At 40.7% G+C, this 12,396-nt stretch overlaps 2 protein-coding genes across 5 annotated transcripts; one reads left to right on the top strand and one right to left on the bottom strand.

Annotated features, from left to right (window-relative positions):
• The first annotated feature begins 1,450 nt into the window (after positions 1 to 1,450).
• On the top strand, positions 1,451 to 4,694 carry insb (preproinsulin b). 4 transcript variants are annotated; one of them, XM_042419228.1, is made up of 3 exons: positions 1,451 to 1,810; positions 3,545 to 3,745; positions 4,444 to 4,694. In XM_042419228.1, exons 2-3 carry the CDS (start codon positions 3,556 to 3,558, stop codon positions 4,587 to 4,589), a joined length of 336 nt encoding a protein of 111 aa, XP_042275162.1. In that variant the 5' UTR covers positions 1,451 to 1,810; positions 3,545 to 3,555; the 3' UTR covers positions 4,590 to 4,694. The 4 variants fall into 4 exon arrangements, with proteins under 4 accessions (XP_042275162.1, XP_042275160.1, XP_042275163.1 ...); XM_042419226.1 differs by lacking the exon at positions 1,451 to 1,810 and adding an exon at positions 2,563 to 2,730; XM_042419229.1 differs by lacking the exon at positions 1,451 to 1,810 and adding an exon at positions 2,563 to 2,611.
• Positions 4,695 to 4,949: 255 nt separating this feature from the next.
• Positions 4,950 to 12,248, bottom strand: hmmr (hyaluronan-mediated motility receptor (RHAMM)). The gene is made up of 20 exons (XM_042418642.1): positions 12,100 to 12,248; positions 11,768 to 11,866; positions 11,583 to 11,668; positions 11,379 to 11,456; positions 11,021 to 11,209; positions 10,801 to 10,887; positions 10,542 to 10,653; positions 10,383 to 10,448; positions 10,158 to 10,231; positions 9,984 to 10,054; positions 9,535 to 9,902; positions 9,289 to 9,437; positions 8,947 to 9,182; positions 8,073 to 8,189; positions 7,762 to 7,962; positions 6,940 to 7,665; positions 6,791 to 6,863; positions 5,947 to 6,123; positions 5,648 to 5,810; positions 4,950 to 5,506 (listed from the first exon to the last, which is right to left on the bottom strand). The coding sequence occupies exons 1-20, from the start codon at positions 12,143 to 12,145 to the stop codon at positions 5,490 to 5,492; spliced, it is 3,135 nt and encodes a 1,044-aa protein (XP_042274576.1). The 5' UTR covers positions 12,146 to 12,248; the 3' UTR covers positions 4,950 to 5,489.
• Positions 12,249 to 12,396: the final 148 nt, after the last annotated feature.

Below are 12,396 nucleotides of genomic sequence, written 5' to 3' on the forward strand. Positions count from 1 at the left end.
TCCTGTTCAGCTGGGACATTTCAGCCGATACTCAAGAACATGTTCCTGTATTACCTTAAGCTAAAAACTGGAGAACTGACCCCTGTCAATGAAAGATGTAATGTCTGCTATTGCTCAATACACAATGAATGGGCTCCGTCATTGACCTCAATCTTTGGCGCAGCTGCAGATTCTATGTGCCAGTGATATCACAAATTCACAGCTTTTTAGCTTTAGTCAAGAGTGATGCCAGTTGACAGATATTTAATAATATGCCCTGAGAAACAGCAACGATGTGAATTCTGCAAATTATTGTCATTCTCCATTTTTGTGAATGACAGCCATGATCTGTACACATGGAGTATGTCTCTTACCAGGAAATGTTCTTTCATCCATTTAAGGATCACATTTCATGATGATGTTGATTTCGACAAACAAAATTCTAAGACTTTTTATCCTGTTGACAACAATCCTCAGCTTTGGTTTTTATGGACCACGAAACTGAAAATCAGTGGGAAAAAGGTTCCTCAGAATCACTGATTCCAGTTCATTAACTATATATTAATATGCTGATTCAGGATTGATGTTGTCCGCCTTTCAAGTTTCCTACGTATTGATGTTGTCCACCTTTCAAGTTTCCTGCGTATTGACTGTTTTAAAATGTAGGTGTTCTTTTACATGACATGACAGGAAGACAAAACACTGTCCATGGACCTAATATCAATTATAAATATTAAAAGTTGAATTACAGTAAACCACAGCAACAAAGAGGTGATGGTACAGAACTGTGCTGCTGCCTCAGGGCCTGATAATTGAGACATCATTTGATATAAAATTACATATTGTGTCACCTCTCATCTATATTTGGCTCACCCCCAGATAGGCACACTGAAATGATAAAGAACGGCTGCCGCAGATGACATGAGACATATCAAAAGCTATGCAATAAAAGCCTTTTACAGAAGCAAACTTTTTCTCAGAAATAATTATATGTATAATATTACATACAATGTACTTTTTACAACACAGCAGGTTATGATACAGTACATCATTAAACAAAACCCTCAAAATGTAGCCAACAAGTACACTAACCCATACATTCAGTGCATCCAATAAAGTGTTAACTCTGCATTTCATTCTGAGCATTACTTTTTTGGTTTGTTTTAGACATGGCACTAAAGGAATAATAGTAGGATAATGAAATGTGGAAAGATGTTTGACTCAGTATACAGTATATATATATATAAATATACAATTATACTGCATATTTTATTATTCTCTATTATTTTGTTCTATGTTAAGACATTTCAATCACTGTTGTTTTTTCTGATTTGTTAGATAGACTTATAAGACAGACACAAACATTACCTTCATGAGTTATTAATCTTGCACAAAGCTCCATCTTAAACACGCCACTAGTGGTCACTAACAAGCCTTGAAGTCCTCTAATCTACACTATGTGATCAGAACATGGCATATGGTGTTTATCTGTCAGCCTGTGAACTGTGCCATTCAGGCCATCACACAGCAGGGGTTGAAGTGGGTATCGCGCTGGGTGACTGCCTTCTGAACTTCGTCTAAACTCTGCTGTTAGTCCTCACTCAGTAAATGACTTAGTAAGAGCAGATCAACATGCTTACAGGTCACAGAGTTAATGAGAGGACCTTAGCGTTTTCCGCTGAGGCTGACAAAGGCCAGGTGGAGGTGAGGAGTTATAAAGGGGAAAGGTAGACAGGTGGAGATGTTCTCTGTACCTGTGTAGTCCTATAGGCCTGGGCCCTTTTCATTCCTAACTACCAGCTGCTCTGCTGCACTGAGGCCCCAAACACAGGTAAGCAAGTTTCTCTGTATTCCTTGTTGTTGTTTTCAACTTTTAAAATTTATGTGTATAATTATGGAGCACAAAAAATGACATTAGCATAAATAAATAAATGAATAAATGCAGAAATCAATAAATAAATGTAGAAATAAAGAAATAACCTAAATAAAAGTTGATATATGGAAATGTAGAAATAAATTCAAGACATTAATTCATTTATTTCCTTTTTCATTATCAAAATGTATTTATTTTTAATTAATTTAATTATTTATTTCTGCATTTATTTATTTAATTATTATTATTTTAGCATTATTTTATTTATGTATTAATGTATGTATGTGTGTATGTATATATGTAGGTATGTGTTTATTTATGTTTATGTCATTATTTGTGCTCTATATATAATAACCAGGATGAAAGTAAAGGGTAGCATGGGCAGGATGTATAATTCAGCCAATCTGCTGTGCCAAGGAGCCTGGCATACAGCCAAGAGGGATAAAGGAATGGCGCGCCAGATAGAGTGCTCTGCCAATGTTGTAATGCCTGGCACAGGTGTATTGTTAAAGACACTGTTAAAATGATTCATTTTCAATCCAATAATCTTCAGTACACTATAAGATGTCCACAAAAGGTCTATATAGTCTCTAAATGACTGCTAAATATGTTTTTCACCTTGAAACAGGAGCTGAACTTCAAACCCTGGAGACTATCCATCACAAATGGGATTTAACTAATAACACTAATAACAATTCTGTAATCTTGGACGGATCGTTCCAACTCTTGAGCGCTATAGCTGCTATACTGGACAGCAAGGTGGGGACTGACCTTGAGGACACTGACAGTATCCACGATGGTGATTTTGGGACACATGCATTCTTTCTAGTTTGTAATGGACGGTGCTACAGTAAAGTTAAGCTCACCTGGGGATAAAGGTAAAGCAATAGGAGTCAAAATAAAATCAATTTTCAGTTTAGTTTGATAGGGTTTGTGCAGCAGAACATTAAACAGAACCTTGAATAGCTGATCTCCAGAATGTTGTTCACAACTATTATTTCATGAAATGTCCAAATCAATAAGATAACATACAGTTTTGGGGTCTATTTTCTCTTCAAAACTATCTGATTCTTTCAGGATTTTGAGGTTTTGTTACCACATCAGCCGGGCAAAAAACAGCTTGAAGACCACCTAGGTCATCAAGATGTGATTTTTTTTTAACTCCTCACTTTGCTTAATCTTTGACTTTGTCTGCTGAGGCTCGCACTAATTTGTAAGATTTAGAGATTTGAGTCAGATTTCATCCAATGACTTTTTCACAGACCTTGTTTCACTGCAGCTTTTTTATCCTGGCCTTTGATTTCCAATGAAAAAATGAATTATTCAGTTTTCTACTCACTTCAAAGCCCTTATTTTGAGTTGGGGTTTTGCTGCGTGCCTCAGTGTTGTCTCGACGCTATTATATTCTCAAAGCCTGGAGCTTTCTGGTAGAATTTCACAGGAACATCGCAAAATATATCTGAAATTATGAAAAGAAAGTGTTCCTCTAATGCCTGAATGTCATCAAGAAAGGTCTGATCAAATTTGAGCATCACTTCATCCTCTAGCTTTCAACCATCTGACCCTCAGGTATAAAATATTGATAGGTGGTTTCAGTTCAACCCTTTGTCTAAGATATTTTGAAACCTAACATCAAGATTATATCAGATATGTGAGCTATATCTGAACTTTTCTTTGTGTTCTGTCCAAAAGGTCTCCATTCTATGGCCCGGGTACCATGGTCGGTGTCCATGCTGTTACTGCTGGTGCTCTGCTCTCCAGGGGTTGCCACTGCCCCCGCCCAGCACCTGTGTGGCTCCCACCTAGTGGACGCCTTGTACTTCGTGTGCGGAGAGCGTGGCTTTTTCTACAGCCCGAACCGACCCCACAAGCGGGATCTGGAGCACCTGCTCGGTAAGACCACATAAACTCTGGAACAGTTTTGACTTCTTTTGTAAAATAAGTTCTAATTGTTCCCTTGATGGTGGGAGTTCAGAAAGGAACAGCATGACATTGCCCCAAAACCCCAGACTGGCTTTGTGTCTCAAACAGTTTTTACCCACCATGTTCAAAGTTCAAAATCAGCCTAATGAGAATGCCAATTTGGATGCTAGCTAAAGGAAAGATGTTTAGGGACAACATGCTGGAAACTTTACTGAACTAAAGCTATGTATTTGACCAAACCATCATTAGTGTGCAAAGCCTCTCTCCCGCCTCTTTTGAATTCCGTGATGTGGCCGGGCTTTTGGTGTCTTATCGTTGCTTTCAACATCTACGATGTGACAAATCCAATAATCACGAATCTTGTGAAATCCCCAAATTCCTCATTACGCTATTCCCGAAACATTATTTGGATCTTCGGCCTCAAACATACTATTGATGTTTTGAAGTCAACTTTAGAGGTGTAAGCTATGATATGCCTCTGTTGGAGCTCCGTCATATCTCCTCTTGAAGTAGGGACTAACAAGACTAAATGGATTGGGGAGATCAGATTACCTAGCCATTAAGTCTCCATTAAAGTGTGAACAATCTAAATGGTAGTTTGAGGAACTGGAGGTTTGCACAGTGGCAGGACTTAACACAGGGCTAAGGAAACTTTCTTCACTTCAAAGGGTTCCTGTCTAAAAGGGCGAGACAGGAGCAGAGGCTGTGGAAGGCTCTTTCTGGCCGTGATGAGCCCAAGGTGAAGAGAGGCATCGTGGAGCAGTGCTGCCATAAACCATGCAGCATTTACCACCTGGAGGGCTACTGCGACTGACTCGTCACTCCAAAACTAGCACCACTCATAGCTTGTAAAAAGGTCTGGAAGTCCATTTCCGGCCGAATACTTGCTGGCTATGTCTTATCAACTGAAGGAAATAAAGCTTCATGGCCCATAACCCAAGGCTCCTCTTTGCAAAGATGTGAATTTGTGTTCTTTGTAGCTGGTATATAGAGTAGAAGAAACATGGGGTGTAATAGCCTTTTTGCCTGTGCTCCAACATGTGGCTGCAATCCTTGAGTGCTCTCTACTGGCTGAAGACAGACATGGCCAGTGAGATCCAAGCAACAAAAGCTTTGTACACATTTTAAGACTTAAAATGGGGGAAAAAAATGTCAGCAATACTTTTGTTAAACAAGAGTATTAAACTTTATTTACAAAGAAGAAAGGTTTATAAAGAGCTATCCCACATGAAATGGTTACTGGTTATGCTACCCCAAGTATTGCTACAGAAGTTACAAAATATAAAGATCAAAACACATTAACAGTTAATTGTATGTTACATTTTTATGCCGACTATGTTTTGGTTCTCTGCAATGTCAACATTTTAGACTGGCATCCATTCTATTTCCTAATTATTTTTCATACTCTTTCTGTACAAACACTCTTTTTGAAATCAACCCTGCAAATTATCTGCATGTGACAATTTGACACGAGAGGCATTAAAACAAAAGATGCTGGAATGCAGTTCTTACATTTAAGAATTATAAATTACTGATAAAAAAAATTTAAAAATAAAAACAGTAATAATTAGTTCAAATACAGATAAAAAACATCCAAGTGAAAGAGGCTGAGTCATTGCTTACATGGATGGATGAGTACTCGAAAGAAGACCAAACCTTAGAAATGAAATTTGTCAGCCCAGTAGTTCAGTTCTTGTCTAATTGCATAGCTCCATTACAGATAATGATTTCCTGACAAAAGAAACAAAGAATTAGGCTTTGACACAAATATCGCGACAATTACATGAAGGTGAAAAAAACCTCCGTTCTTGTCGACTGTCTGTCCGTTTACAAGTTTAAAATGATCAAGTGAAGTGTCAGTTTAGTGCTCACCTTCTTTACGAGATGCAGTTGTCTCAGTTTGCCTGTTCTCCTTATCATGTTGGAAAGCTTTGCTGGGATCAAACCTGCGGCGAGGAGCACCGGGGAGCTTTGACTTCAGCTGCTCCAGATCACTCTTCTGCCGGCTCACCTGGGAGCGAAGCTTAGTCACCTCCTACACACATGAACGCGCACGCGCACACACACAGCCAAGAAAAGGGGGATCAAGTACAAGCTCTTGTGTTTGAGACAAAACAGTCCAAGGTATTGAAATGGCTGCCTGGCATACAATGCTGCTTCTCCTGTTTTACCTGTTTCAGGGAGATGTTCTCATCTTTCAGCTTTGAAACATGTTTGATCTTCTGCTTCTGGTTCTGGTGACCCAGTAGACGAGCGTAAGCGTCGGCCAACTTGTTTAACTCCTCCTGGTTTGCTCCATTTTCATTGAGTAGAGCACTTCGTTCTGCAGCAAACGCATTGAGCTGTTCCTGTAGGCACACCAACATGAACATTGAGAGGGTTATATCAGATTCATTTCATCTAACTTTCACCTGCATTAATATATTTTAGCCACTTGGGGGCAGTAAACAGACTGTAAAGACAACACTAACATATCATAGCACTTTAAATTGGGCGAACATGTTAGCAAACAATTGTCTATTTACATATTGAGCAGAAGCCAAGCATTCATTTTGAGTTATGATTCTATCCATCTGATGAATGTGAATCAAATATTCACTATCCTTTTAGCTGTTTCAGTCCCAACATACTCCTGATGAGAAATATCTGGCTCATTAGCAGCTAAATGTTCCACTGTGTTCACCAGCTAGTCAATAACTTTGTCTGTCTGCTGTTGGGTGCTAGGTAGGAAGAATACAGTGGGTTTTAAGAGCTTTTTCATTGAAGGGAAAACTGCCTGCTGTGACTGGAAACAAGTGAGATTGAATCAAAACAGTAAAGTTGCCACCATAAAATCAAAACAATGAGCTGAAAGACGCTAAAATGCTCCACAGACCTAAAGGGAACTGCAGAGTTGGAGAGTTTTTTTCCCCATTGTTAATACAATATAAATATATTGATTAATGCAGCTTTAATGAAAGCCTTCAGAAAGACTGTAAAGAATATTTTATGTTAACTGATGTGAAAATTACTAACCTGGAAGGGTCCAACTTTAGCAAACAGCTCATCATACTGTCTCTTCCAGTGTTCCGTCTCTGAGCTTGGGGAGCTTTGAACAAAGTAAAGATTAGTCAAAATTTGCAAAATGCAAATAAATACTTTTTTATTAATACAACCTTGCTCACCTCTTCTCCTGTGCTTCACTTATTTGTCTTTGGAGATCTCGCCGTTGCTCCTCCATCTCCCACTGCAGTGTTACCTTCTCCTGACTCAGTATCTCCACCTGCTCCTGCAGAGCTCGCCTGTCTTGTCTTTGTTCTTCCAGCTCGCACTGCAGAGCCTGTGTCTTCTCCTCCATAAGGTCTAATTGGGCCTGAAAGCTCACACCCTCTTGCTCAACTTCATCTAGGCGAGACTGAAGCTGATTTCTGTCCTGCTCTGCCGTTTCCAGTTGATTTTCAAGCGCAAGCCTGGACTGGTCTATGAGTTCTACTTGAGACAGAAGACTCTTCTTTTCCTCATCTATTCTCTCAAGCTCAGTCTGCAGTCTGAGCACCTCTAACCCGACCTGCTGGTGGTCTTTCCTTTCAACCTCCAATGCTCCTCTATCCTCTTGAAGGGCTCTCTGAAATTGAACTTTCTCTTCTCTTTCTTGTAGGAGTTGTTCCATTATTTCCTCTTTTTCGTGGCTGATCTCCTCAAGCAATTTCTGGGCTTTTTCCCTCTCATTTTGGAGCTGAGTAACATTCTGGCCTCTCTGTTCCTCTATTTGCTCCATTGCCTCTTCTTTTTCTTTTGTCTGCAGCTGTAGCTCCTGCTGTAGCTGACTGATCAGAGCAGCGTGGCTCACCTCCATGGCCTTCATCGCCTCATCTTTTTGTGCAAGTCGAGTCTGCACCTCTAGCAACATTCTATCAAGTCAAGGAAAAAGAGAACATTTAAAAAAAAAAAAAGGTGGAAAAGTGGCAGCTATTTCAATACAGACTGAAAGTGAGTTTAAAGCATACCTTGCATTCTCCTCCCTGGCTTTCTGTTCGGCAAACTGTCTCTCCCGGTGCTCCTCTAACCCCTCCCGCACTCCCTTGATCTCCTCCTCCTTCTGTTGAATCACTTTGTCCATCTCCTCCTTCATCTGCTGGGTCACTCTCTCCACCTCCGCTTCCAGATTTTTCTGTCTCTCCTCTGCTCCCCTCAGAGCCTCTTTGGTGCTGAAAGGAAGACAAGCAGTCTGTGAAGCTTACAGATTCACAAACCTTTAAACTTAACGTGAACATGAATCAAACTGACATGCCAGAAATACTGACACTTGAGCGCTCACCTTTCCAGTTCTGTGACAGTGTCTGCCATTTTGCTCAGCGAGTTTGTGTGTGTCTCTTGGAGTTTTCTCATGGCAGCTGAATGTTCTTCTTCCAAAGCTGACACATCATTGCTCTTACTAAAAATGACAACACAGGATTGATGACTGTAAAAAGTAGGAATTTTGATTTTTATAACCCTAAAACACATGATTCACTGTGTCAAAAAACTGACATAAGCATCAACCAAAGATTACTGGGTTTGGAAATATACCTTAAACTGAATAGTTGGACATTTTGGAAAATATGCTTATTCAAAAAGATGAGAAGATAGATACCACTCACATGTTTGTACGCTAAATATGTAACTTCAGTCACCCACTAAGCAAAAAGACTGGAACAAACTAACCTGGCTCTGTCCACATACCACCTCTGCAGCTCACTAATTAACATGTTATATCTCATTAGTTCAATCCACACAAAAATTCTAAAGTGTAAAAATGATTATTGTGGTTTTTACAGGGGGTTATGTGCCAGACTATTTCTTATAACTTCAGGAAGTTACTGCACCCAGTCAAGAAATAGTGTTGAACCTGTGATGGACTGGCAACCTGTCACTTATTTTTCTCTATTTTATGCTCAGTGTATGTTGGGAGAGGCTCTGAGCTGTCTGTGACTCTAAATAGAAATAAACAGGCAGAAACAACAGATTAAAGTGTTGTTTTGCAACTGCAGTGAGCATGATGTCTTTATCAAGATGCAGGTTGAAAGTCATACTAACATATACTTGCTGAAAATGTTTGGACCTGCAAGCTTTGGCTTTCAGTTTTTCCTATCTTTACATTGTGCTTTCTGTCAGCATTTCCTCCCGGTGTGTTTTAGCTTTTGGTTGCTCACCTGTCCAAACGTGCCCTGGCATCACTCAGCTGTCTCTCCAGCAGGTTGTTTTCTTCCTGCAGCCTCTGGAGGGCCTCCTGACTCCTGTCCGCCACCCCTTGCCTACTCTGCTCTTGTTCCTCTAAAACAGCCAGTTCCCCCAGCACTTCCTCCATCTCCTCTTTCAGCTGTCTCAACCGCTCATCAGACTCCTCCCTCTCCTGCTTCAGCAGCACAGACAGGGAGTCAACAAGTGCCTGCAGAAATGTAGAGACAAGTACGGTTAGACATCTGTCACTGCACTGAATGTCGGTAGACATAAAAAGAGTATGTGCCATGTGAAACAAAAAATGTTTGTGTGACCTTTTCTTTTGTCAGTTCCTCAGTAAGAGTAGCATTGTCTTGCTGGAGCTGAATCTGTTTCTTTTTCTCATCTCTTTTTGCCTCCTTTAACAAGTTGAGCTCTGTCTTTAACTCCTCCACTCTCCTCAGCCCCTCCTCCTGAGTCTTGCCTAAAACCAAACAAAATATACACATACATGCATCACAAACTTCTAACTAATTTTGCAATTTAAATAAACATAGTTAAAAAGATCTAGGTGAACATACTTCTCTCCTCCTCAGAGAACAGAAACCTTTGTTCAAGATGCGCCACTCTCTCATCCAGCTCCTTCTCCGTCCTCCTGAGCACCTCCCGTAGTCGAGAGAGCTCTGCCTCCTGCTGACGAACTGTTGCTTGAGAGTCTTCAACTTCTTGGTTGGCCATCTTCATTTGTGCCTCCAAGTCACTCGCCGACTTCTGTGAAGATGTAAGCTCAAGCTCTTGGTTCTCCAACCTCTTCTCCACTTCCAATAAAGCTTCCTTTGATGCTTGCAGCTCTTGCTGGTATGTCAGTGCCTCCTCCTCTTTTTGTCTCAGCACATCTTGGGTGGTTTCAAGCCCAGTAATGCGTTGCTCTAATTCAAGCTCTAGTTGCCTGTTTAGAATTGACAAATGAGAGTTATGATCTATAGTTGAGATCTAGCTTACTTGGAGAAACTATTAGGCATGTGCTTACTTTATTTTCTCCACCTGAGAACCTGCAACAGTATTCTCGTGTGTCTTCTCTTGGAGCTTCAAGCGGAGATCCTACAAACACACAAATTGGTCAAGCATGTTGTTCACAAGTATGATTAAAAGATGGAAGAAAGCTCTCATGTTTGTAAATTTGCCCTTGTTTGCCTAGTCCTACCTGGATCTGGTCATTGGCAGTGTCCAGGTATCCCTGCAAGACTCTGACCTCCTCTCTCAGTTCTCGTATCACAGCTGTAAAATAACACAGAATTTTAAGTGGCAGCATATTTTTTATTTATTACTTGTACAACAAAGGGCAACAGTTGAGAGGATTTTTCGGGCATTTAGGCCAGAGATGTTGAAAATGTGTGTTTTCTGGCAGTTATTGGTCAACTTAACTCACCATGCAACCTAGCATTCTCATTCTCCATCTCTTGATTCTGGGTTTTCGTCACTTGATGGAGGTCCTCTGTAAAAAGGTAAGAATCACAGTGAAGCCTTGATTATCCCATCTAACATGTGGGCAAAAACATTAGTCTCATCTGTTGATACTCAGTCTTACCCAAGTCTTTATTTCTGTCCTTTAGAGTCTTGACAGTATCCCTGGCAGCTTGGAGGTCTGTTTCTAGCACCTTCAGTTTGCCTTCGGTGTTTATCTGGAGAACACTTAACTCCTAGACATAAACACACAAAATGCATAAGCACATTCTACTGCAGATGAAAATATGCTCAAACTTTTACATGTTTGATTGTGCTTAAACCAATGACAGATTTTACTGAATAAAGTTGTAATGAGGGGAGCTAATGCACACAAGTCACACCTTGTTTTTACTATCCAAATTGTTCCTGGCCTCCATCAGGTCCATTGTGAGGGAATTGATCTTCTTTTTTGTTGTGTCAGCAGAAACCTAAGAAAAAAACATGCACTCAGTTACACTGTTCATGCAGCACTGCTAAGAAACAAAAAAGGCCTCCAGGTGTAATCAAGACAGATTTCTAAATACAATCAAGCATTAATGTAAGCATTAAAGCCATGTAGACCTTGTTCTTTAAGAACTCATTGACTTTCTTGAGCTCAGCTCGCTCTCTCTCAAGGGTGGTAGCGTTGGCAGCGAGGCCCGTCTTCTCCCTGACTGCAGCCAGCAGCTTGGCCTCCACCTTTTTTAGCTCCTCTCCCAGGGCCAGCAAGCGACGGTCCTGCTCCCCTCGCTGCTGAACCAGGGACCGGATCTGTAACGAAACAATGTTATGGTTGAGACTTTCACACACACAGTAATAGAAACAATGACAACATGAACACCTGTTGGTTTCCAGTTGCTCATAGTTATAATTGAACAACACAAGCCACTAATTACAAAAAATAACATTTTTGTGGCTACACTATAGTACAAATGTGTACCTCATTCTCCAAGAGCTTCTGCTGCTTTGCTTCCATGGTCATGCCATTCTTCTCTTTCTTTGCACTTGAGCCCTCAACCTGTGTTTTGACAAGACAAAAAGAGGGACAGCGTCATGACAGAAGCAGTTGTAAGGCAAGCAGATCTGTTACTACGCAGCGATCCGAGTGGCGTTACTACATGTGAAGTTAAAACTGACGACTTACAAGACCATCGACTGACATAGTCCTGCGGAAAGGTGACATGGGCGCAGTCTTGGAGGGCGATGGAGGTGGCATAGGGGCTGCAGCGGCTGGAGACACAGGTAATGAAAATACGTACATGAAAAAAAACTACATGTTACGTTGTGTTTTGAATTTTTCTTCATTTTTTGCTTATTAGATTCACTGACCCGCCTTAACAGGTTTAAACCGATCAGATTTGTCGAAGGACGCAGCCCCCTTCAGCTCCCCAGGTTTAATCTCATAGAGGCCGGGTGGAGGGGCACAACCTTCGGTTAAAAGCACAACGTTAAGTCAATTATCATCCAGACCGTTAAGCACTAACACTGCTTCTTTGTTAGTTCATCTGTCTGACCTGTTAGCTGGTTCGTTTTCACTAGGTCCAATTAGGTTCAGTAGTAAGCGTATCGTTATGTATTGCATGTCAGCTAACATAAGCTAACGTTAGTTACCGTTGAATAAATATTTTCCAACATGCTACTCGCGTCTTAACGGTACTTACCGACGTTCTCGTTGAACCTCTTCAAAGGAGCTCTTGAAAAAGACATTTCTAGCCCAATGTGACTTTTAATATTACAATTCACCAGTCTAGATAAGGCTGCAGTGCAGCTCCCTTTGACAAACAACAAACGCTTCACCGCTGAAATTTCAAATCAACGTCGTACGTACAGTCACATACGTATGGCCAATCAGCACCCAGTCCTGGCTGACGTCATCCTGTTGTCCGCATTATTTTCTCACGTTTTCTCTGAAAGCTCCATTCGTAATTCGCATTCGTGGTTCTCTTTATACATCCATG

Source organism: Thunnus maccoyii, chromosome 8 (genome assembly GCF_910596095.1).
Source record: "Thunnus maccoyii chromosome 8, fThuMac1.1, whole genome shotgun sequence".
In the NCBI taxonomy this organism is placed as follows: domain Eukaryota; kingdom Metazoa; phylum Chordata; class Actinopteri; order Scombriformes; family Scombridae; genus Thunnus; species Thunnus maccoyii.

What these genes read in the sequence shown, in the direction of transcription:
- hmmr (XM_042418642.1), bottom strand. Translation starts at nt 12,145, where the DNA reads ATGTCTTTTTCAAGAGCTCCTTTGAAGAGGTTCAACGAGAACGTCG. An exon ending in TGAGAATGCTAGGTTGCATG is followed by an intron (nt 10,232 to 10,382) that starts GTGAGTTAAGTT and finishes GTTATTTTACAG; the next exon opens with CTGTGATACGAGAACTGAGA. An exon ending in GCCAGGGCACGTTTGGACAG is followed by an intron (nt 8,190 to 8,946) that starts GTGAGCAACCAA and finishes TGTCATTTTTAG; the next exon opens with TAAGAGCAATGATGTGTCAG.
- insb (XM_042419226.1), top strand. Translation starts at nt 2,688, where the DNA reads ATGGACGGTGCTACAGTAAAGTTAAGCTCACCTGGGGATAAAG. An exon ending in AAGCTCACCTGGGGATAAAG is followed by an intron (nt 2,731 to 3,544) that starts GTAAAGCAATAG and finishes TCTGTCCAAAAG; the next exon opens with GTCTCCATTCTATGGCCCGG. An exon ending in GGATCTGGAGCACCTGCTCG is followed by an intron (nt 3,746 to 4,443) that starts GTAAGACCACAT and finishes TTCACTTCAAAG; the next exon opens with GGTTCCTGTCTAAAAGGGCG.